Source organism: Juglans microcarpa x Juglans regia, chromosome 5D (genome assembly GCF_004785595.1).
Source record: "Juglans microcarpa x Juglans regia isolate MS1-56 chromosome 5D, Jm3101_v1.0, whole genome shotgun sequence".
Classification (NCBI taxonomy): Eukaryota; Viridiplantae; Streptophyta; class Magnoliopsida; order Fagales; family Juglandaceae; genus Juglans; species Juglans microcarpa x Juglans regia.
The window spans coordinates 4,761,186-4,786,673 of record NC_054602.1 but is presented as its reverse complement, the minus strand read 5'-3'; the positions used below and the strand labels follow the sequence as shown (position 1 = coordinate 4,786,673).

Sequence of the window (25,488 nt, the reverse complement as noted above, 5' to 3'; positions counted from 1 at the left end):
CATTTAATTCTTTCAGAAAAGAGAGAGAGAGAGAGATCAGAAAAGCCAGATTACATAATTTCACATGCAAGCATAAACAGTACTACTAGGACAATATTAATTTCCGTACGTAGTAGTATAGAAGGAGCTAGCAAAGGATGCTGCCAGATTCAGCCATTGTATTTACTCATACCTCCTACCTCCTCTATATTTTATATTTATAATTTGTACGGTTGCTCAGAATATATATATATATATATATATATATATATATATATGATCCAGCTGTTGTCATTATCAAGATTATAGATTAATTTTAGAGGAATCTTTGTTCTATCTACAAACTATTAATCGTGGGATTAGTCAAAAAGAATTTCAAAACCCGTTTTAGAAAAACACTGGTTTGAGAGGGAAAAATATTAAATATTGGGCCGATCTTGAACGGGCGGGCCTAGATCGTAAGGGGTCTGTCTCTAGTGAGCCGGAGTTTTAAGATGATGACAATCTGACCCGACTCCGAATGTTGTTTGTCAATTGTCAATTGTCATTGTGAGTTCAACTTCAAACCCGCCCAAAGGCTCTTTCCAATCTTCCTTGCTTTCCTTAACGACTAAGGAGCCTCGAAGTCGAGTCACCCAACTAACGTGTTTTAACGTTCAAAGGACTCTCCTTGTTTTCTGCGACGCTCTCCGATACCGACATGTTTTAGATATTTTTTTTTTCTCTCGTTTGGGGGTGTAAAGCAAACCGCTTTGGAGGACGCAGAATCAGATTTATCATTTACCATCACATTCAAACATTACGACGATGAAGCTGACCATTATTAGGTTCTCTGCGGCTGTGTTACTGAGCCTTTTGGTGATGCTTTTTGGGGTCTGTGAATTAGGGCACTGCTTTGGAGACGACCAACTCATAAAGATGAAACTTGGAGGGGTTCACGACTGCAAGGGTTCTCAGAACAGCGCCGAGATCGACAGCCTCGCACGCTTCGCCGTCCTAGAGCACAACAAGAAAGAGGTCTGTCTTTCTCCCCTTTCATTTCTCCATGTTATTTGATTTCTTTCTCTCGGGCCTCTAATTTCTTGTCTAGGTTTTGTTTGTGCCGTCAGATTTAGTGGATATTTCCTCTGTTTCCCATATGTTATTGATTGCTGTTTTCCATACACCCATGTGATCAACCACTCAATATGCTTTCTAAAAAACATGAAAAAAATTGGAGATTTATCTAAAAAGGTCCTTAAAATTATCCATTTACTTGTGAAAAAAATTATCTATTTATTTTACTGTAATTTAAATAGGAGAGTTCATCTAATTAATAATTTTTGTGCTATCCTTTACGTTCATGTGCAGAATACCCTTCTTGAGTTTGAAAAGGTTTTGAAGGCCAAAGAGCAGGTGGTTTCCGGTAAGATATACTATCTGACTCTGGAAGCGATTGATGCTGGTAGGAAGACGATATACGAAGCTAAAGTCTGGGTGAAGCCATGGATGAACTTCATGCAGTTGCAGGAATTTAAGCATGCCCATGATGCCCCTTTCTTTACCCAATCAGACATGGGTGCTAAACGTGGTAATTACTACTTCAACCTATTCCTAAGTTCCTGTGTTTCACTTACTGGGTGTTTATTCTTCCCCCTTAAGCTCTGTAATTATCTGTAAAGTATCTATAATTGGCACAGTGACAGTGCATGACCTAGGTATTGGTATATCCAATATTGACTATAGGGCACAATCCGATTGTGAAAAGCATGGAAGTGCTCGCACTTTTATAAGCACTCGTGGAATTTCTGTCAAGAGTTGAGGGAAAACCAAAGATAGCGACTTAGTTTGGACTAGGGGATTTGTGATTCACAATCTAAACTTTTCTGTTCCAACTGTAGGAAATAAAGTTTATCGTTTTTTTAAGAATATAAATAAGTTACTTTTGCGGTGAACCATATTACGAGTATATAGAAAATACTGTAATCATCCAAGCTTCTTTTCTTCCCCACTAGGGCCAAGGCCTCCCCGCTCTTATCTCTTGAAAACATATTCTCCTGTTGTGCCTTGCCCTGTAATCATCTCTATCTAAGAGCTTGTACTGGTGACATCTGGAGTCATTTTCTATCATTGTTTTCTAAAGTAGTGTTTAACTTGGACCACTCCATAAATCATTCAGATGGCCATGGACCAGGATGGCAAACAGTGCCAACACATGATCCCGAGGTGCAAGATGCAGCAAATCATGCTGTTAAGTCCATCCAGCAGAGGTCCAACTCGTTGTCACCCTATGAACTTCTAGAGATTCTTCTAGCTAAGGCCAAGGTTGGCATTTTCTCTACTCTTGATTTCTTCATATATATGCATCCGGGATAGAGTTCTTCTTGCCAAACTCATCTTACTTTTTCATTCCTTCCATTTGGATTCCTATATTCAAATTTTAGAAGTTGGGTTTTTGACCGAAGGAACATGTTTGGTTAAGTGCTGTTTTTTAAATCCAGAAATCGGGTTTATTTCTGAAGGAATTTGCCTTTGGTTAAATGCAGGTCATTGAAGAACATGCCAAATTTGATCTGCTACTGAAGCTAAGGAGGGGAATTATGGAAGTGAAGTTTAGGGTTGAAGTAAATAAGAATATTGATGGAAAGTTCTATTTGGGTCAGTTTGAACAAGATAACTCCTGAATTTCGCATTCACCTTTACATGTGTTAAATATGTTTTTGGAGTTATGGTGCTACTTTGACAATGTGACAATTAAAGAAAGTAAAAGGCATTGGCACAGCCTATTATGTATATATGTTTTGAACTAAATCCTTCCAACCTTTTATACTAATAAGTTTAATAAGTTGGCTTGATTTGTATGTGTAAATATGCGTGTTGATCGTACCTACAGAGTATCTTATACATGCAACTTTGGTTTCTTATTCAGTTTTGTGGTTTCAGTTATAGTTCATGTTGGTATATTTTTCTTCCCTTTGTGTGACAGTGCTCTGTAATTCCGATCCGGGAATGATACACTACAATAGAGTTTCTTAATATTAATGTGTGTGTGTGTGTGTGTTTCAGATGAATGTATTTATTGTGTCATTAAAATTAATCTACTCATGAGATGAAAGGGTGATAGGATCACAAATGCCCAGAATGTTCAACGGAATTGGGGGTTCTAATGCAAATAACAGGATATATATATATATATATATATATATGTATATATCTTTCATGCAAATGACCCCTTTTAGCTGTTGTAAATCCACCATGTTTTGCGGTTTGCTGTTCTTTTCTTTTCTTCTTTTCCCCGTTTAGATCACTTGAACATTTAAAATGCACGACATTTCTTATTCCAACCATGACATCTAATAGACTTAATTCAAAACAACACGGAGATGAAATCTGGCACGATAATTGTACAGGAAAATAAAGATAAATGCAAATGATATTTATCCTTCTACAATCTCATTCAAACTTATTGATAATACTAAAAGAACTGAGGAGGATATAACAACAAACAGAACAAAATTTATATGTCGACTGCCACACGTTTGTTCAAGTGTGAAGGCAACCTGGGAATTGCCACTGCTTGTAACGGGGTCCGCATGTAAGTGACCAATCCAGGGTTTTCTGACATGTCAATCTCCTCTGCCTTCATCCCCTCGGGTGGTGTCCAGACAAAATGGTGCAATAGGTGAGCAAGCATGGACGTGACCAAATTGATACCAAGTTGAGCACCAGGGCACACTCGCCGGCCAGCCCCAAATGGAAGTAGGCGGAAGTCATGGCCCTTCATGTCAACATCCTCCTCAAGGAACCGCTCTGGGCGGAACTCGAACGGATTCTTCCACACCGATGGATCATGTGCTATGGCCCAAACATTTACGAGAACATTTGATCCCTTAGGAATGTCGTAGCCACCAATTTTGAGATTGGCATTAGCTCGGTGGGGGAGCATCAGCGGGGTTGGAGGGTGCAATCTAAGTGCCTCTTTGGCTACACATTGTAGGTAAGGTAGGATAGAAAAATCAGCTTCAGTCACGATGCGTTCGAACCCAATGACACGGTCTAACTCCTCTTGTGCCTTCTGTTGCACCCTTGGGTTCTTGATGAGTTCGGCCATGCCCCATTCCACTGAGATTGCGATGGTATCCATGCCTGCAGTGATCATGTCCTACATATACAACTCGTAGAATTAAAAATACTTAAATCTAATTGTTTTCAAGCAATTAAATGTAATTAATGCATTAATGCAAATTACTGAACTAACTTTTGTAATATTTTTCATTATTATAATTTTTTTTAAATTTCAGTACTAACCCAAAGGAGTCCAATGATGGTGTCCTCGCTAAGATCGTATTCTTGCTGCAATGTAAGCAAGGCATCTACAAAATGCTGCTTGGCACCACCACTCTTCAGGCGTGCCTGAGTGTGCTCTTCCATGATAACTCTAGTAAGTCTATCCCTCCTTGCACCGTGCTTGGCGAATGCCTCTTCTTCAAGTGGGAACATCCAACGAAGCCATGGAATGTGCTCTGCCATGGCAAGTGATGCACCAAGCTTCAGTCCATTGGCGCCGATTGCCTTTAATTCCAACCCCTGCTCGTCCATTACCCCCTCTGAGTTCACAAACCGCTTCCCAAATGCCAGCCTTGTAATGTGGTTGAATGACACTGCTCCCACGTATTTCTTCACCAGCAAACTTTTACCGGAATTATCTGCATCATCATGTCACGTAGAAACATATGTACAATTACTCATAAAATCAATTTGGGTTAGACAAGCTTGTGCCAATGCCAAACCCCATGCACGCCAGCTAAGTTTCATGTGTTGCGTATAATTTACTCGGGATTTTCCATGTACGAGGTCTTTTTTTTTTCTTTACTAATATATATACGGACGTGTTAATTGTATTATTAGGGAGAGCAATGTTTTATTTTAACCCCTCAAACTAATACCTATTTACGACCTCCGATCCAAATTACCATTAAAGTTTGAACATAGCTTTTCAATTTTAAAATACGAGTCGCAATGCATGTGCCTAATCTCTTTGAAATCCGGCCATAACTAAAACCGTGTTACATTATTCGAAACCTATTAATTATAAGATTGTATCATTTGATTAGAACATAATACTCTTGCAACCAATCTAGAGACAAAGTAAAATAACAAAGTAACAAAAAACATGATTGTGAATGTTCAAAAAATCATTTATGCAAATAGGCTGACAAATCACATAATAAAGTCAACTTATTCATAGTAGCTTGGTTAACTAATCCTATAATAAAGTCAACTTATATATTCAAACTCAAAGTGCTTTGTAACTTTTAATTAAGCTAAGATGAATAAGTTCAGTACTTCAAGACAACACGAGAACTAAACTTATGATGAGTCATGCTAGGCTACAGTCTAGTAATGACCGTTGTGCATGCCTAACACAAATTTTCATTTTTCATTTTTTCTTTTTTTTTCATATATTTTTTAACATATTTAAATATTTTTTAAAAAATAAAAAAAATGCATCAATACACTAAAAACTACTTCCTTAATCATTAAATAAAAAAAATTTAAATATATGAACTGGCAAAATGAGAGAATAAACACATGCGGGATACTAACATTTTCCATTTATAATTAATGCTTTTGATGCAAAAGCCACTCTCAAGCACGTGCGCACAAGCTCAAACAAATTAAGAAGGAGGTTGTCTAATGCGTCAAGTTCGGGATAAATCAAGATGTCTCAAAAAAACTCTACATTGGCTTAGCCATGCATAGATCAATCAAGATGAATTTTTGCTACACTTGTTCAACAAATATGTAAGGAACTGTAGCTCTTGGCAAATCATTTTTAATTGTTATTTTCGCCCTCCCTTAATGGTCATCGTCTTTTTCAATGTGTGCATTCTAGGAAACTTTGAAAATAATAAAGAATAATAATTTAGCCAATCTAATTCAACGTGGGATGAAATTGATTGAGGTTAGTTAAGCTTGAATGTCCTTTTTAACTCAAATTTGACTACAATTATGAGGATCGGGAGAGAATCTTATGCCTATTAAAAGATTTTGTTCTTTCGGTTAAACATATCTTCATAGAAGTAAACCAAGTTGCTGATCATGTATTGGCAGAACAGGGTGCAAAAGAGACTGCAAAAGAGATCTCGTCAGCCACAAGAGACATATATATATTATAGCAACTCTTAATTGAGATAGATTGCCTGTGCTACGGTACTGTAAATGACAGAGCTGAGTATACATAGTCCATTATCAACCAGCAATTAATTAAATGAAATATGTAAAGGCGTACCAGGATGGGTGCAGTCCTGGAAAATGGATTCAACCATGGCTGTAACCTCATCTTCCCTAATGGGTCTAAGAGACTCAAGCCTCTTGAGCGAGAAAAGCTCAAGGGTGCACAGCTTCCTGACCTTCACATAGTGAGGTCCATAATCCGCCCAGATGAGGTCCTTCCCATCCCTGCTGAACCTAGCCGTTGACCTATTCCTGTGCCTATCAGCCAGCTGCTGGTCATGTACCTTCAGCACTTCCTTTGCCAACTCCGAGTTCGACACGATCACGTTCAACGTCGACCCGAACCATACGGATATGACGGGGCCGTAGGCCTCTGCCCACTCGGCAAAGCACCGGAATCGCACTGGCTTTATGTTGTAGAGGTTGCCGACGATCGGCCACGGTCGAGGGCCCGGTGGGAGCTTGAATCTAAGCCGTCGGTAGAGCTTGTAGGCAATGAAGAGGATGATAACGAGTGAGATGGGTATTAGGGGGAGAGCCATTGGAAGAAGAAGAAGAAGATAAGAAGGTGAAATGGTCGATCGGAAAGAAGTCGATACCTATAGCAGAAAAGAATACAATAATGTCGTCAACGTACTTTGTTAGGACAATTTTAGTGATTTAACGCTTTGTGTCGTCTTTCATTGTACTCAATGCTCCGTTTTGACCGTGCAAAACAGGGGAGGACAAAACGAGACGGTTAGGTGGGCAAGAAGTAATGTGGAGAAGGAATTTACAAGAGTGGTCCGTGTAATTCGAGGATGGGTCCCGATAAAATTATTTGGAGTTTTTTTTAATTTTTTTTTTATATTCTTACACCTTTAAAAATAAAAATTTACAATATCGTTTAAAAATATTTCTTTAATTATTAAATAAATAATTACCGAGACCCATTTATCAGGATGAGTTGCATCATTCAATTTACAAATAGTGCTTGTACGGAAACAGAGACAGATGTTCTACCGATAGGTTGGTGCATTTTTTAATATTTAAGAAAAAAAGTAAAAATACACCAATCGGTCATGTCTACTTGATTTTTCCTTTACAAACTAGGAAATTAGGTGGATGAGAACAGGGCGGGAAAAGGGATGTTTTTATTTGCATTAAAAGCCGAGTGGGGTAGTTTGTCATGGAAGCCTCTCAAGTGGATGTTAGGCTACGTAGTTTGTCTGAGACACCATTCGATATATGTGGCTGGTTTACTCCCACTCCGTACCAAACTCCTCTCTGAAGTGGGCGAATACACTTCAGAAAAAAGGAGCTAAAATTTTTAGATTTTTCACGAAGCAACTGAAGTCTCCTTGTCGTCCCAATGTACCACAGGATAGGACAGAGCAATAGGGTTTTAGGGGTCCGAAAATGCACTAGTAGAGAATTTACGATACTGCCAGAACTGTTCTCAGTTTCCTTTCGAGTAAAGATATATATTATTTTAATTCTATCATTCATATGCACTGCACATTACACATTACTAGGTCGGGAGCCTACTTGAGTGAAACAATTCAGAGTTGACGGAGACATAAGAAAAGAAAAATCACTTTTACTCCTTATCACATAATATCTTATTGTTCATAGGTCATATACATACACGTGTGATATTGCTTATTGTAGATCTGGATGAGCCTCTTAATTAAATCCTATTAGATATTCCTTAAAATTGGATAATGATCAACAAATATTATAATCTTCAAATGTCATAATCTGATAATGTGATAAGAGAGAAGTGGGTTTGGATAAGAGGGAAGTGGATTTTGTTGGAGTGTTTTTAATCATTTTATCATGGTGTGTTTTGGATAATCCCAAACAGTACGCCGATGCCAATATTTTTTGTAATTTAAAACATTATCATTCGGCAATTAAGTGTAATTTAACACTGCCCTTGGAGTCTATCGGTGGTTGGTTGACCACCTCCATAGGATCAGAGTTTCGACTAAATTACCAAACTTTCATATACAACAACCATATGGATATACATATGAGAGATGTTAAAATCAATTCCACCAAATTTGGATCATAATATAAGTAAAAATACCCCCATCTGAGCCGCCTAAAACCACTATACATAAAAAGTAAACATATTTTTACAATTCATTCATTTACGTGCAAAGAAGTTAAGGAGAAAAAGAAGGTTATGTTTGATTCTTGAGAAAGTAAAGGAATAACACTTGAAGAATAGCTCAATGATCAAAACACCTTGAGAATGTAAACTATATGAGTTTCCTCCTTTTTACATCCGTTTCAATGACCGAAACAGAGAGAAAAATATAAAGATGCACATATTAAAACGTCAATACATGAATCTCAAATTATTAAGTCCAAGATTTGGCAAAAACAAATCTCCACCTCCACTTCACCGAACTTAAATTGAACTATCCAAATAGCTGAACCCAACTTTACCTCTTTTTTTCTTTAATCCAAAACAACCAGCGTAAATGACCAATTTTTTAAAAAAATATTGCCAGGGAAAAAAAGGAATGGAAAAAAACTACAAATTAGACTTTCTTTTCATTTCCCACGTTTCTCAACATCCAAACAGAAATTGAAATAATGAGGCACAGAGATAGACAGAGAGGTCACCTGTTGAATACAGGTGGGAGGGAAGTAGATCTCCACGGCGAGAATTCCCACATTTTTTGCCATTTTTGCTCATTGCTTTCCTTCTCAATGGGAAATTCAGATTCCGAACAACGACTTCATTTCTCTCCCTCGCGGGGTAGCTCCTGGTTCACGGCAAAGATGGGTTAAGAGAGAGAAAAAAATGAAATCTATTGAGAGATTCTCAGAGAGAAGTTGTGGTGATGCTCAGATGTAGGTGCTCAGATGTTTATAAAAGATAAACTGGCGCGCAACCGATGCTGCCCTTTTTTTCTTTTCCTTCGTTCTTTTTCTTTCCATTGCCTTATCCTTCGCCGAGCACTGAGAAAATGGGTAAAATATAAGAACTAAATAGTTGTAAGAATGCTTTACCTTACCCATAAAAGCAGCAAACACAGAACAAAACTCCTTTCATTTGATGCGGTTGTCAAAACCAGTCACAGCCTCGATCTCAATCATAGCTCTGAGGTTGTCAAAACCAGTTAGATCTGGACCCCCACGAAACTGAAGATGCAGTCGATCAACACAAATCGAACACGACAAACCTAAAGATGAAAATATGCACATCAGACAGGCATGAACATCAAACTGAAAACACGCACGTACAATAAAATCATGCTAATAATCCCCATCTTGATGTCGTGCTTGGCTGCTGAGAAAAAAAATTAAGAGTTTTGAAATGTGAAACCCATATCTCTATGGGATGAGGGAGGTTGCATCTGGTGGCTGGAGGCGACGCACGGCGTCTCTAGGGCTACCGTGCTCTGTGGCTACTGATGGCTGCAAGGGCCGTGAGGTGGAGAGAGAGAGAGAGAAAAGAGGACGTTAGGTTCAAGATTGAGAGAGAACTCGGAGGAGAAAGGGAATCGGGAATGAGAGAAAGAGGGAGATCTGCACTCAAAAATAATAAAACGAAGAGAAATAGTAGTAAATAAAAAAAAAAAAAGATAATGCTACAGCCCTGCTGCCGCCTCCATTGTGGTGTAGTATTGTTTTATATGTGTTTTTTTTAAGTTATTTTTTATATAGATTTTTTAATATTTTAAAAAAATAAAATAAATTTATAATATCATTAAAAATGTACTTTCTTAATAAGAAAGTAAAAAAAATCATTAAAAAATACTTCTTTAATCATGAAGTAAAATAAAAAATTATAAAAATATTTTTTTATAATTTTTTATTTTACTTCATGATTAAGAAAATATTTTTTAATAATATTATGATTTTTTTATTTTCTTAAAATATTTAAAATTATTAAAAAAATTTATATAAAAATAAATTTTAAAAAACACAAAAAATTACACTACTAGATCTCAGCGGGAGCTTCCAGTGGAGCCTCCAACGTGAGATAAAGCATTTTCTTAAAAGAAAATCACAAAATCTGACACAATTAAAATTATCTTTTCCCTATGCACTGACTATTGACCCACGAAAGAAAAGTTTTTTTATGGGTCTTTTTCCTCAGCTTTTTCTTTTTCCTCAGCTTTTTCCCTTATCTTATTCATCCATAGTCTTTTTTATTTTTTATCTTTCATTCTTTTTAGGTGTTATGTCAGAGATGGATGGGTTGATCGATAAAAGTAAGAGATAAAAAGGTAAAAATACGAATAAAGCAAAATTAACTGAAGGATAAAAAGGATAAACAAACAAAATAAACAAATAAAATTGTAAAAGTGCGAACAGAAAGTACCATTCTCAGATTACGGTAGCAATTAACATTGATTTAACGGAAAGATAACGAAAAATAAGAATTTTCGTTTGATGGCGTTAAATAGTTACTTATATGATAGAATAGATATTTATCTTTATATTTATTTTATTTTATTCATTATTCGTACATTACATATTTAGTTAGAAAATAAAAATAAAAATATTATATATAATATATAGTGTGAGAATGATGAATAAAATTTTTCTATTCAAATAGGCAAATTTTATACAAGCATTTTATAAAAAGGTGAATCTCATTAATAAAAAATAGTTTTTTTATACTATTTTAAAGTATAATCTTTTTTTTTTTTTTATAAAAACTTGTACGAAACTTGTTTATTTAAAAATTATAAAAATTATTTCTCTTCGTATGCAAAATAGTTTGGTGGTTAACTTACCTGTTTTCTTGAATAGTTCCATAATTTTTTTTTTTTTTTTTACTAGTTGTCAATATGTGGCATGACTAGCAAACTTGTCATCAAATAAATAAAGTTGGATTTGGTATAAATGAATTTGGATCAAAACAAGTTAACCTAATAAGACATTATTAATAAACAAGTCAATTACATGTTAACCAACAATTCACCCGTATAATACGAATAAATTATATTTTTAAATTTTAGAAATACTCAGTTTTATATACCTTTCTTTATTATTGGGATGTTATATTAATATTATTATTTGACTACTTAATATTAAATTATTAAACCTTTTTGCTAATATATACTTTTATTTTATGATAATATTAACTTTCTTATAATGATTGGTTTGGATATTGATAATAAAATATTTTATCATAAATCTACTTGTAATTGTGAATGATTTTTATAGTTATCCTCGTATTATATATGAAATTATATTAATTAGGTTAAAAAATAAATATATGGATCAATCCAACCCATTGATATAAAACAGATTGAAGTGGGTGAAATAGGTTGAATGGATAGTGTCGTGTCACCCATTATTTAAATAAATCGTATTATAATTTTATGATATGATTTGTTTAACTAAACGAATCGGGTTTGGGTTGACCCATATCATTTAATACCCATAACTTGATATGACACCATATAACTAAACGAATAGGTCTATGACTACTTCCTCTATTTTAAAAACCGGTTTGGTCTTGATTTTATGTTTTCTAAGATCGGACTGGACCAATTCTTATATTTGTATATTTTTAAGTAAATTTTAATATTATATATAATATTTTTTATATTATAATTTATAACATGAGATTTTAATCTTAAACATGAACATTTATTTGATCATATGTTTTAAATATAATATATATATATATATATATTAATTACATTTTATGACCTAATACTAATACTATATTATTATTAGTAATCTACTTTAAGTTTATATATAAATTACTATATAAATCACTATAATATTAGTTATACTAGTACTATATCACTATATGATACTATAGTGATATAGTAATAATAAATTAATAATACTATTAGTATTAGTATATAGTATACTAATACTATCAATGACATTGTTATACTAATATTTATACTAATACTATTACATAGTTATAATAAATTAAAATCACTATAACAAGTACTAATATATAGTTATACTAATCACTATAACTAATAGTATTAGTATATAGTATTAGTATCACTATATCACTATAATATATATATATATATATATATATATATATATATACACTATATGTAGTAGCAACACTATAATAGTATAATATATTGTACTAGTATATTTTAATATATTATAATAGTTATAGTATAATATATGTATAATAGTATTTAGTATTACTATTACTATTAGTATTTGTATGGTCTATAGTTATTTAGTATTATAATATATATATTAATCTTGAGAAATATATTTCTATACATTTGATCATATACACTCATATATTAATTTTGATCATTACAAATATTTATATATATTAATATATATATATATCAAGTATAAATATCATTGTATAATATACTATAAATTTTATTATGTATACAGTATAAATGTGTGTGTGTGTGTGTATAGTGTATTAAATATGTACATATTTATATAAGTATGTGTATTAAGAAAAAAAAGAAGCCTGGTGGGCCAAAAGGCCCAAAACCCAGCGGGCCAAAAAGCCCAGTTGAATAAAAAAGCCAAGCTACCCAAAACACTTAATCGGGGGACACTAGGTAAGAAAATTGAAATGTTTTTAATTGAATGGGGGAGGCTCAAAATATTTACAATTACACTCGATAATTCAAGTTCAAATAATGAGACAATTTTGGATATCAAAAAATGACAATGAATAGAAAGGATACGGTTTTAGAACATGAGTTCTTGCATATAAAATGTCGTGCTTATATATTGAACTTGATTGTTCGGGATGGGTTGAAAGACTTGATCAATCAATTACAAGAATTAGAGGGACTGTGAAGTATGTGAAATCTTCTCCACAAAGGGGGAGCACATTTAAGCAATGTTGTGATAGTGAAGATATTACTTGTAAAAGTCATGTATGCTTAGATGTAGCGACTCGTTGGAACTCCACCTATTTGATGTTGAATAGGACTGAAAAGTTTCAAAAAGCATTTCAACGGCTAGAAGATGAAGATTCGGGATATGTTAAGAGTGTTGGGAGGATGATAGTGAGGATGTTGATGGTATTAGTGAGTTGAGTAAAGAAGTGGCATCCAAGTTAGGGACTCCAACTAGGGATGATTTGGCTAAGAGTAAGTTATTTGTAAACTTTCTTAAACTTTTTTATGGTGCAACCATGCGTTTTTCGGAGGCCAATTATGTCACTTGCAATTATTTTGTACTGGAGCTAACGACATTTCAAGATGCAATTAATTTGGAGTGTGTGGAAGGGTCACATAATTTGAGGTCAATGACATGTAATATGAAGTATAAATTTGAGAAGTATTGGGAAGTTTAAAAAAAATGAATCCCTTGTTGTATGTTGAGTTGGCTCTTGATCCTCGATATAAGATGAGATGTCTAGCATTTTGTTTTGAAGATATGTATGTTGATAACAGTTCGATTGTTGTTATGTTGGTGGAACAAGTTAAACATGTCTTGACTCATTTATACAATAGTTATTGTGAAAATGATAGAGGTGATGTTGGGGCACAAGTTCAAACTATAAGTCAATCAGGTGAGGAAGGGACTAGTACTACAAGTTCAACTTAGAAGATATGAGGTCATAGTGGAGATGTATTTGTCTGAAAAATGTGAAGAAGATGATCCTAAGTTTGACTTGTTGACTTGGTGGAAGGTTAATTTCATTAGATATCGCGTGCTTTCAAAAGTTGTGCGGCATGTTCTTATAGTTCCGATATCTACAGCGGCCTTTGAGTTGGCGTTTAGCACAACATGTCGAGTACTTGATCTTTTCCGCAGTAGCTTAGCTCCACTTATGATAGAAGCCTTTATTTGTGCACAAAAATGGTTTCATTCTTCTTAGAAGCCCTTATTTGTGCACAAAATTGGTTTCATTCTCCTTCTGCCTCGATTAGCATTCGTAGTTTAATGGATGATGTGGAGGATTTTGAGAACTTTGATACAGGTATGTAGTCTCATTCACATTTTCTTTTATTGTCTCTATATTGTATATCATATTTAGGGGTGTAAACGGTCCAGTCCAGTCCGGTTTTGGACAAAATCTAGAATCAAACTAGTATGTACCGGTTTTCTTTTTCAAAACCAATTACGCCCGGGTTATCCTCCTAAACTGGTACCTCCGGTTTTACTGGTTTCTAGTTCGGTCTAGTCCAATTTTTCATTTTTTTAAAATGTAAAAAATATATAATAAAATGCTACTTCTTATAATAAAATGCTATTAATAATTTAATATAAATATTATGTTTAAAGCATATGATCAATTAAATTTTCATCTTTAAGATTAAACTTTTATTTTATAAATTATAATAACATTATTTTATATATAATTATATTAATAACATATGATCAAACAAATTACAAATGTTTATATTTAAGATTAATATTTTATGTTATAATTTATAAATTATAATATGAAATTATTTCATATGTAATATATAATTATATATTATATATAAAACTTATATATATAAATATTTTGAATAATATATAAAATTAATGTTTATATATATATTTTTTTCCAACCGGGCCGGTCCCAGAAACTACAAAAATGAAACCGGACCGGATCTGGCTGGTTTTTATAATGCGTACTTCTATACATCTGCCTACACAGCACACCTGACGTGTATTATTATTACTTTTTTTTTTTTGGTAACTTAAAACGTGTGTTTTGGTGTAATGGGGTTATTTTTTTTGTCCCCACCATTTGAATTTTCTCCGGTCCCTGCTATTCGAAATTTTCTCCAACCCCCTTCGGGTGTTTGCTAGCAACTTTCATGTGTGGCTCTATCACACTAGTGTCCTCCTTCGGAATTGCCAACAAAAGCTTCGTCGCCGCCGATAAGCTGTTCTAGATTTACATTTTATAGATTGACAATGCCGAGTAGATTATGTAGCTCAGCTTTCTCTCTCTCAAGGTAAAGTTGCATTTCTAATGGTGCTCAATGGGTAAAGTTGATATCTTTCATGTCTTATTTGGGATGTGGGACTGGGTATTTGGTGGTGGTAGCGTCCGGGTTATCCCCATGAGAAAATCTACTCCCACTCTCCCACCTTCTTACTTCTTCTTGAATCTCATTTGGTAGAAAGTCATTGTGGGAGAAGGAAAGTGACAAAGAGTAGAAAGAAACTGTGACAGAGAAAGAGAAGAGATGACGAGGTATGACTCAGTGTTTTTAATTTCGTACCGTACCGGCCGGTACAGTCGAAATTTGCCGTACCGGCCCAGTGGCCGGTATAGGTATCATATGTGTTTCGTACCGACCAAAATACTAGTCGTATCGGCCTATATTGTAACACCCCGTATTTTAGTGTATTTTTACTGAAAGATTATTTTTGATTGTTCAAAAATTTATCCTCTTATTTTAAAATTGGTTGGATTTTTAGTAAGTTTATTTCTATGATTTTAATTTGGTGAAAATTATTTTTATGTGCTTTCCAAATATTTATTTATTGTTATGCATTTAAATTACTTTTAATATTTAAATTAATTATTGTGGGATTTAATTATTTCAATTTGACTTTACCATTACGTTTAAATTATTTTATTTAACTTGTGGTTTTAAAATCATCTCCGTTGGATCATTTTTGTGACCCAAGTTATGAGGATTGGACCTCATTTCTTTTTCCTCCATTTTTCTTTCCTTCCTTTTCTTTTCTTTCTTTTCTTTTTTCTTCTTTATTTTTCCCCTCCCCGTGCGCGCGAACCGGCCTTCTCCCTCTCTCTTCCGTCCGTCACCTTCACCCAGCCGTCCGCCGTCGCGCTGCCGTGCGCGACACCGCCCGGCGGACCAGCTCCCCCTCCCTCCGGCGACCTCACCTCCCAAATCCCAGCCCCTACCTCGCCGCCGGTAGCCTACACGCACCCCACGAAGCCGCGGGCCACTTTCATGCCAGCGCCGCCGTGAGCCAGCGGTGGCCTTCACCGCCCACCCCATTGTGTTCCCCTGCCGCCGGCGACCTCACCCCACCAACCTCACCTCCCTTCGCGCCGCCGTTAACCACCAAAGCCCTTCAAGCCGTGGCGTCACTTTCATTCCAGCGCTGTCGTCGCGCCACCTCCGGCCACCATCTTCACACCACATCATCCTCGACCTCTTGGCAACCCATTGGACCCAACCCCAGCTCGGATCCGCCACCGGTGAAACTCCACCATCTACATTTCCGATTTGGGTATTTTGGTCTTCTATCGCCCATTCCGCCGCCACCCACGGCAAACCACCACCACCACTAGCTTCACCGACCTCCCTAGGCCCTACCTATCAATCTTGGGTCTTCGTTTGCCTCCGTTTGAAAGTTGGTATTTGTGACCCACGGCCACAGTGTATTTTACACTGTGGTGTTGCTCAAACGTCGCCTTCTTCAACTTTGTGATCCTTCGAAAATTGTTATATTGCACTGTAAGTATTTTCCTTAAAGAACTTTCGTGATTTAAATATATTTTTGCACTAACACATATTATCTGTGAATTGGTTTGTTTTGCCGGACTGAGTCCGAGGAGTTTCGGGGGTAGGATGGATTGTGGACGGAGTCGTTGTGTGTTTGTTTGCATTGTGAATTGTGGTTGTTGGTTATGGCTTGTTCATGTACATCGCATATTGCACGCATGATCATGTTTGTAAGGAAAACTGGATTTTCGCATGATTGCATACATGTTCATGTGTTTATTGAAAATTGGATTCTCATGTGAGTAAAAGGAAAAGAGACTGTAGGGATGGTGGTAAGCAGGGACGGTGGTAGAGTCCCGCCTGCGATTCCCGCCTACGGTGCACGCGGTAGGGATGGTGGTAAGCAGGGATGGTGGTTGTGTCCCGCCTGCGATTCCCGCCTACGGTGCACACGGTAGGGATGGTGGTAAGCAGGGACGGTGGTAGAGTCCCGCCTGTGATTCCCGCCTACAGTGCTCTGTTAAGTATTCATTGTGTGTAAAGGAACTGTAGGGATGGTGGTAAGCAGGGATGGTGGCAGAGTCCCGCCTGCGATTCCCGCCTACGGTGCACGCGGTAGGGATGGTGGTAAGCAGGGATGGTGGTTGTGTCTCGCCTGCGATTCCCGCCTACGGTGCACACGGTAGGGATGGTGGTAAGCAGGGACGGTGGTAGAGTCCCGCCTGTGATTCCCGCCTACAGTGCTCTGTTAAGTATTCATTGTGTGTAAAGGAACTGTAGGGATGGTGGTAAGCAGGGATGGTGGTAGAGTCCCGCCTGCGATTCCCGCCTACGGTGCATGCGATAGGGATGGTGGTAAGCAGGGATGGTGGTTGTGTCCCGCCTGTGATTCCCGCCTACAGTGCACGCGGTAGGGATGGTGGTAAGCAGGGACGGTGGTAGAGTCCCGCCTGCGATTCTCGCCTACAGTGTCCGATAAATGGGTTGTTTGTGTGAATCATTTTCTGGGAAAATGACAAACTATATTTTTGGGCCAAAATGGGATTTTTGGCGTGTGTTGGGAATAATTATTTTTCTGGGAAAATGGTATTTTATGACTAAATGTATTTTGTCATATTGTTGGTTGTATTAATGTATTTTTATCCCGAGAGTTGTTTGGTTTATACTTACCTGTGGTACCATTTTATGGTATCGCAGATTTTGATGCAGATGATGATAACGAGCCTTAGCTTGGCTCCGTTGGTGGAGTGATCTGGGATTGCTCCTGTTTAGCGAGTCATGTTTTATCAATTTATATATTGCCTTTGTAATATATTTGGGATGACTGTATAACTCTTTAAAGATAAATTGTGTTGGATATTTGTATTTAAAATTCTGGTACTTAGTTGACTTATTTATATTATCCGCTGTGACTTTTATTGTGCACCTTTGCATGTTGCACACACACTTGAGCACATTTCGTTGGGATGTGTGACCGTGTTGTCAGCATCCTGATGTCACGATTCCCTTGTTTTTGTACGTGGGAGTCGGGGCGTCACATATATTTCGGCCTGTACCGATCGATATTTCGGCTTTTAATTTTTTTTCATTTTTTCAAACTACAAGCTTATTTTTTGACCCTCAATTTAGACTAGACTATTTATAATTTATATATATATGTATTTATATATAATTTATTCATATATCAACTATCTCGAAACGATATCGGTATCGAAATATTTCGTTCCAGTGCCTTAACCGGTACGACATCTAGTACGGTATTCAAAACATGTGGAGAAGCTTCTTCTCTGGACATGGACACTTTAAAGAGGAACCAGATCCGGACACCCATCTCTAAATTAGAGGTGAGATGTCGTGACCCATTTGGTTTTTGTTTCTGGTATTTCCAGTGGTTTATTGCGTTAGGTTTTGTTTTGTGGATTTCTTGGTGATGACAAGCTATGTCCATTTTTGAGAAGGTTGACTTGGTTTCTCTATGTTCATGAGCATGATTTGGTTTCAAAGCCACCACACATGTCTTGAAACTCATACATATATCCTTGATTTCAGGCTATAAACATCATACTTCCAATTAAAGCAGAGTATATATAGTTTTTAATATTATTTGCAAAACATTACCAATAAAAAACTATTATTTACATAACATTAGTATATTCGATTATTGTACATTGCTCTATTGCACATGCCCTAAGCAATGAAAATTGGCACCCGTCACCTTCTAAGAGGTTTTGGGATAAGTATTAACCTAAATACTCTCAAACAAATTACAAATTCTGGACACACACAAGTCCTTTTAGCTCAGTAATTCCATCAAATAGCTGATGGGCACAAAAAATACTCAAACATTCATGCAAAAGTTAACACAAAACAACCTACATACAAAAAACTTACACAAACCACTAACTAACAATCATGCCTAACCAACCAAAATTAGTGTACTGGGAAACCATAAAGTTTGATTTTGCTGGAAGGAAGTTTACCGTGATGAGGCTGTAGATCTGGAATCAAGTGTGGTTTCTCTTCGACGTTAACTCGACTTCGCAGATCTGGTGTACGAACGCAAGAGAGAAATGATCGAGTTTAGTGGGAAGGAAGAGATGATTTCCGTGGGACAAGTTCTGAGGAAGATAGTGAGGGAAGAAACGAGTTCAGAGAGGAAGAAAGAGAGTGAAGAGGAAGATAATGGTGGAAGAGACACATTTAGTAGGACGACTTCTAGTATGATCCCGGGCCAACGAGAGCGAGGGAAGGGAAAATTTTTGGCGTGATTACGAATTTTGGCCACCCTTGAAATTTATGAGGGGAGGGAAGAGAGAGACGAAACGAGAGACGATTAAGTTTTTCGGGTTGAACTGTGACTTGGATGTAAACCAGGTTCGTACACGTCATGTGTGCTGTGTAGCTTAAGAGGAACCGGCAGCTAAGTATCTTTTCTCTTTCATAATATAGGAACCGGTTTCAGACCGGACCCATTTAAGGATCGATTTTTTGATTTTCCGGTTTAAATTTACACCCCTAATCATATTTTGAAATTGTTTTGGTTATTATGCTTTTTTATTAATATCTCCCCCTTTTGTGTAAAGCTCATGGAAGAAGTTGAGGGTTCTTCAAAACCTGTTTCTTCAGTTGGAGATGATTAATGTAGGTCAACTTTTTACACTTCTTTCCTCAAGTTTTTTTTTTTTCATTTAATGTAATTAATAACTTTTAATTGGAATTAACTGTTTGATTTATTTTGATACAATTGCAAGGTTTGTTTGAATGGACTATTGGAGTTGGTGGTTTGGTGTATAACTCTTTGTTTTAGTTGTATTTTTTTTATTGTGTAAACAATTAATATTGACATTGTCTTTTTATTTTGTAATGAAGACACTTGAGGAGACTGTTACTATTTTATTTTTAGTTTTATTTTGTAATTTAGACTTTGTGTGGCAGCTTGTAATTTGGACTTGTAATCTAAACTTGTGTTGTAGCTTCTAATATAAACTTGTAAATTTCAAATTTATAATTATATAGACTTCCGGACTTGTTTTATTTTACAGCTGATTTTATTTTACAGCAAACTTTTTTTTATTGCAGATTTTCATGTTTTGTTTTATAGCAATTTTATTTATAGCAGAATTTTTTTTTAACAGCAGATTTTCATTTCTATTTTTGTAGCATTTTTTTTATAGCAGATTTTTTATACAATAGATTTTAGAGCAGTTTTTTTATAATAGATTTTTTTTTTTAATGACAAATTGGCACTTGATTAAAACTGGAAAATCGAACTGAACTGGACCGGTAAAATCAAAAGTACTGATTTAAGAAGGTAACCGGTGCGGTATGGTTCTTGAAAATATAAAACCGGTATATATCGGTTCGGTCTTAAATTTATCCAAAACCGAACCGATGACACTCTTAAATATGTCTCGCAAACAAGAATTCCCACCCCTGTTTCCCCCTTTATATAGTTTACTTGATCAACGCTTAAAATGTCTATATATAATTGCTTGACGGCGTGTTTGTAATGCATAAATCCTGTTTTGAACTCTCGCCTGCATTTTTAGTAAGTAATTTAGTCATGACAACTTCTAAATTTCATTCGAAAAAAACAAGACAGGTTAAGGGCATGAACAATAACAATTATGCATAAAAAGAAATCACATTTTCCTTTTTATATAAAAATCTCAAGCAAATTACAATTTCATCACGAAGTTCATATATAGCATAAAAGCTAGCTACTGAGGAGGATTTATAACAAACAAAATGAAAAACTACATGTCGACCGCCATACGTTTGTATAAGTGGGCTGGCAACCTGGGAGCAGCCACGGCTTGTAATGGGCTCCGCATATAAGTGACCAGTCCAGGATTTTCAGACATGTCAATCTCCTCTGGCTTTATCCCCTCTGGTGGTGTCCAAACAAAATGGTGCAGCAGGTGAGCAAGCATGGATGTGACCAAATTGATACCAAGTTGAGCACCGGGGCACACTCGCCGGCCGGCGCCAAATGGAAGTAGCCGGAAGTCATGGCCCTTCATATCAACATCCTCCTCAAGGAACCGCTCCGGCCGGAACTCAAGTGGATTTTTCCACACTGCCGGATCACGTGCAATTGCCCAAACGTTGACATGAACATTTGATCCCTTAGGGATGTCATAGCCACCAACTTTTACATTGGCATTGGCTCGGTGGGGGAGCATTAGCGGGGTTGGAGGGTGCAACCTTAGTGCCTCTTTGGCTACACATTGCAGGTAAGGTAGGTTCGAAAAGTCAGCTTCTGTCACGACGCGTTCGAACCCGATGACACGGTCTAGCTCTTCTTGGGCCTTCTGTTGTACCCTTGGGTTCTTGATGAGCTCGGCCATGCCCCATTCTACTGAGATTGCGGTGGTATCCATGCCTGCAGTGATCATGTCCTGCATAACGTATAGGATGCAAAAATGTAAATGCATTGCAAACTACCAAAAGAACATGTATGTTCTAATTTATCAACCCAAGAGAAGGAAAATGGGATTGATCTTTTTCTCTTACCCAAAGAAGTCCAATGATGGTGTCCTCGCTGAGGTCGTATTTGTCCTGCAGTGTAAGCAGAGCATCAACGAAATGCTGCTTGGCACCACCACTCTTCTGGCGTGCCTGAGTGTGCTCTTCCATGATAGCCCTAGTGAGTCTATCCCTCCTTGCGCCGTGTTTGGCGAATGCCTCTTCCTCAAGAGGGAACATCCAACGAAGCCATGGAATGTGCTCTGCCATTGCAAGTGATGCACCAAGCTTCAGCCCATTGGCCACGATTGCCTTGAATTCTAACCCTTGCTCGTCCATTACGCCCTCAGAGTTCACAAACCGCTTCCCAAATGCCAATCTCGTAATGTTATTGAATGCCACTGCTCCCAAATATTTCTTCACCAACAAACTTTTACCCTTATTATCTGCATATATAGTAACATGACAATTTATAGCTAATTTTCCTGAATAAGTTGTAGAAAAAGAAAAGAAAAGAAAGGAAACAAGTAGTCATAAAAACAAGTTTCTGTTGCGTATTTTACAAATTAAATGTACAAGTTTTATTTTTTATTTTTGGATAGACTGACATGGTAGTGGCATTATCATGTTGCATATTGCAAGATCCCATTTTGTGCATTTGGTGTGCATTTTGCACAATCGAATATGTCACTTCGTCCAGCAGATTTCTGGCAAATAGGAAAAACAGTTCTTTATACTTCATGGTTTGGAATGGGAATGACAGAAATAGTATCGCTTGGGAAGAGCCAAGAAAATGGGTAGATTGTCGCTGCTCTGTGTCAAGGCAGGGCCACTCTTTATAAAAGTTTGATATATATCTCATCTTATTTTATGTAAACTGTATAACCAAACCAGAATAGTCAAACCAAGGGTATCTTTCAAAAGTGGCTGGCAAGCACTCTCTAGCTAGCACGTTCAAGCTCTCTACATGAAAAGACGGCCATTTTTATTTATTTATTTATTTTTAAAGCAGGCGGCCAATCCATCAACGCGTAAAAAGGCAGATTTTCATAAACTTTTTAAGTTGGGAAGATTGATAATAAAAAACCAAGTCAAATATTGCAACTTGCAAAGGCCTTGTGTCACCGTTCCGTGTCATCGAATTTTTGGCTAATAATAATAGAAATGATATTGGGCTATTTATAATTTCGGAGTGCTTATATCTAACGTAAGAAAAAAAAAAAAAAAGTTCGATAGATATGAAATTCACTTAAAATTTTTTTTTAATAATATATCCTATTTTCTTAATATAATATGTAAAATTTGTACATCATAAAACTTATTTAACATTGCTTTAATAATAAGAATAACAATAATAATAATAATAATAAGAGGCCCAACGTGAGAAATACTTTAGCCTATTACACAAAAATAATTTTATAAATTAACGTAACTTAATTTGATATATCATATCGTAAAATTATTTTTATTATAAAATAGATCACAACAAGTCATATGAATTTATTTTTATAACATCCCTTCGTGTCTGTATCACTTTCTCATACACTCCATTTAAAACATGATTATATAAAAAATTATGCATTTATCTTTACTTACAACCATAAGATAATAATATAAACAGCACAAATAAATTCATGCAGCTAACCAAACGAATATAATTTACTGTAGAAAAAGGAGATCATCGATAGGATATTGTTCTTTTCATTTGTATATGTAATCAGTAATTGTCCTTTCAAACGAGAAAGGAAGAAAGTGAAACGAAAAGGAGAACAAAAAAAGAGGCGTACCAGAATTGGTGCAGTAGTTGAAAATGGATTCAACCATGGCTGTAACCTCATCTTCCCTAATGGGTCTAAGAGACTCGAGTCTCTTGGGCGAGAAAAGCTCAAGGGTGCACACTTTCCTGACCTTCACATAGTGAGGACCGTAGTCCGCCCAGATAAGGTCCTTCCCATCCCTGCTAAACTTTGCTGCCGACCTACTTCTGTGCCTGTCCGCCAGTTGCTGGTCATTTTCCTTGAGCACTTCCTTTGCCAACTCCGAGTTCGACACGATCACGTTTAGCGTCGATCCGAACCACACCGATATAACTGGGCCGTACGCTTGAGCCCACTCGGCAAAGCACCGGAACCTCACTGGCTTTATGTCGTAGAGGTTTCCGACGATCGGCCACGGGCGAGGGCCCGGTGGGAGCTTGAATCTAAGCCGCTGATAGATGTTGTATGCGAGGAAGAGGGTGACAAGCGCGATGGGTATTAGAAGGAAAGGCTCCATTAGAGGAGATCGAGGATGAAGAAAATGTAGAAATTGCTTTGTGACGAGGCCGAAGCCAAAGAAATGGTTGGAGAGAGGTGGATAAATATTAGAGATGGAGTTGGTGAAAGGAACTACAGTCCAAGTTGTGATCTGCAAACAGATAGAGATGAGGGCGTACGACATGTGGACCGATCATGGTGGCGGGTTTTGTCCATGCGGTGTCACTTTGGCGTGGTTGGTAAGGTGAAAATTAGTGGGTGAGAGAAAAGGAAGTTTGTGGAGGAATCAAAGGTTGGTGAAGTAAATTGGCCCTTGTAATATTTATCAGCTCCATAGCCCACTTTTTGAACAAAAATTAGTATTTCTCAAATCAAAAAGACCGACAACATATAAGACCATTTCAACGACGTAATAGCAAGTACAAGCCGATGCAAAGTATAAAGATAATTTAATTCTTTTATTCGAACTTGTGAGATGATATTGCTAGCTGTTGAAGTATTATATGAGTCCTTGTCCACATCAGCAGCGGAGTCCATGTCTAGAACCAACACTGTTTACTAATGATAGTGTTTCTTACATCAGTTTTGCATTTTAGATTAAGCCATGATCAGATTCTTTGTAATTTAAAATTCGTACCTATCTACTATATATGTAATTATCTTATCATTTCAGTTGTAACAAATAATACTATCAGCTTATAAATACAAACAGAGGCAGACTACTCACTTTGATGGTTGACCTGCCAATTGCCATTTTCCATCTTCCTTGTTTTCTTACAACTGCTCCAATACTAATTAGTAAAGATTCAGCTATTAATTCAAGAATTATAAGTAGTCTCTTGGATATTAAACCGCAGAGATACTATAATATATATGTATGTATATATGTATGTATATATGGGTCAACATATTAAGGTTTTTTTTTTTTTTGAACTATTAAGGTTCATATTGATTAGCATCCTGCAAGAACGGCGACTCTAATAATGCCTTAAATAGCTAGTACCAACTAGAACCTGATGTCAATGACTCTAATAATGCCTTAAATAGATGTCAATTAGAGTAATAGTAATGATACACACCAATCACAATACTGTCTATAATAATTTTCATAATATATGAAGATATTTTTATAAGGTGATGTTACTTTTATATGATATTTTATAATAATATTTTTAATTTTAAAATATGATTATGAAATATGTTATAAAAAATATTGTGTATTTATTAATTTTATTTTTTTCCAGTTGGTGGGTCAAAGTTGGTATTAATATTTAATATAGCTGGAGCAGCCACGGGGTCCACGGGAGTTGGTGGGTTGGTGACACGACGAGAGATAATAATGGTGCTAGGGGGAATTCAGGGGAAACCATCCAATTTTGGGTTCACCTAACTTTGCTCAAGGGTGACCCAATCAACCACCATGAATTGTGTTGCAAAGTCAATCCCACTAGTTTGTGTAAGCAATGAAAGCTACTCCCCAAAATGGATGGATGGTACTGTAAATTAATAGTAAATGTGAGTATGTAAGTACAGCGTAATTATTTTAAAAATAAAAAATAGATATAAAATTTATATAAAAATAATAATAATATTTTAATAGTAAATCTTATTCTTTTTCAAAACGAATACATGGTGCTTACGTATTCTACGATTGTATGTAGTATTATTCTAAAGTTTATCTAAGCAACTTTGGGACCTTATTTTATTTTGTTATTACCTATATTTCGTATGGGAGCAAC

At 36.2% G+C, this 25,488-nt stretch overlaps 3 protein-coding genes across 4 annotated transcripts; 1 reads left to right on the top strand and 2 right to left on the bottom strand.

Annotated features, from left to right (window-relative positions):
* The first annotated feature begins 543 nt into the window (after positions 1 to 543).
* Positions 544 to 2,813, top strand: LOC121264281 (cysteine proteinase inhibitor 12-like). 2 transcript variants are annotated; one of them, XM_041167397.1, is made up of 4 exons: positions 544 to 996; positions 1,330 to 1,549; positions 2,153 to 2,283; positions 2,505 to 2,813. In XM_041167397.1, exons 1-4 carry the CDS (start codon positions 787 to 789, stop codon positions 2,640 to 2,642), a joined length of 699 nt encoding a protein of 232 aa, XP_041023331.1. In that variant the 5' UTR covers positions 544 to 786; the 3' UTR covers positions 2,643 to 2,813. The 2 variants fall into 2 exon arrangements, with proteins under 2 accessions (XP_041023331.1, XP_041023330.1); XM_041167396.1 differs by having other exon boundaries at positions 547 to 996; positions 2,138 to 2,283.
* A 525-nt stretch (positions 2,814 to 3,338) lies between these two features.
* Positions 3,339 to 6,806, bottom strand: LOC121264280 (cytochrome P450 98A2-like). Its single transcript, XM_041167395.1, has 3 exons — positions 6,251 to 6,806; positions 4,267 to 4,664; positions 3,339 to 4,120 (listed from the first exon to the last, which is right to left on the bottom strand). The coding sequence occupies exons 1-3, from the start codon at positions 6,735 to 6,737 to the stop codon at positions 3,476 to 3,478; spliced, it is 1,530 nt and encodes a 509-aa protein (XP_041023329.1). The 5' UTR covers positions 6,738 to 6,806; the 3' UTR covers positions 3,339 to 3,475.
* Positions 6,807 to 20,658: 13,852 nt separating this feature from the next.
* On the bottom strand, positions 20,659 to 24,123 carry LOC121264279 (cytochrome P450 98A2). The gene is made up of 3 exons (XM_041167394.1): positions 23,282 to 24,123; positions 21,543 to 21,940; positions 20,659 to 21,427 (listed from the first exon to the last, which is right to left on the bottom strand). The coding sequence occupies exons 1-3, from the start codon at positions 23,931 to 23,933 to the stop codon at positions 20,783 to 20,785; spliced, it is 1,695 nt and encodes a 564-aa protein (XP_041023328.1). The 5' UTR covers positions 23,934 to 24,123; the 3' UTR covers positions 20,659 to 20,782.
* Positions 24,124 to 25,488: the final 1,365 nt, after the last annotated feature.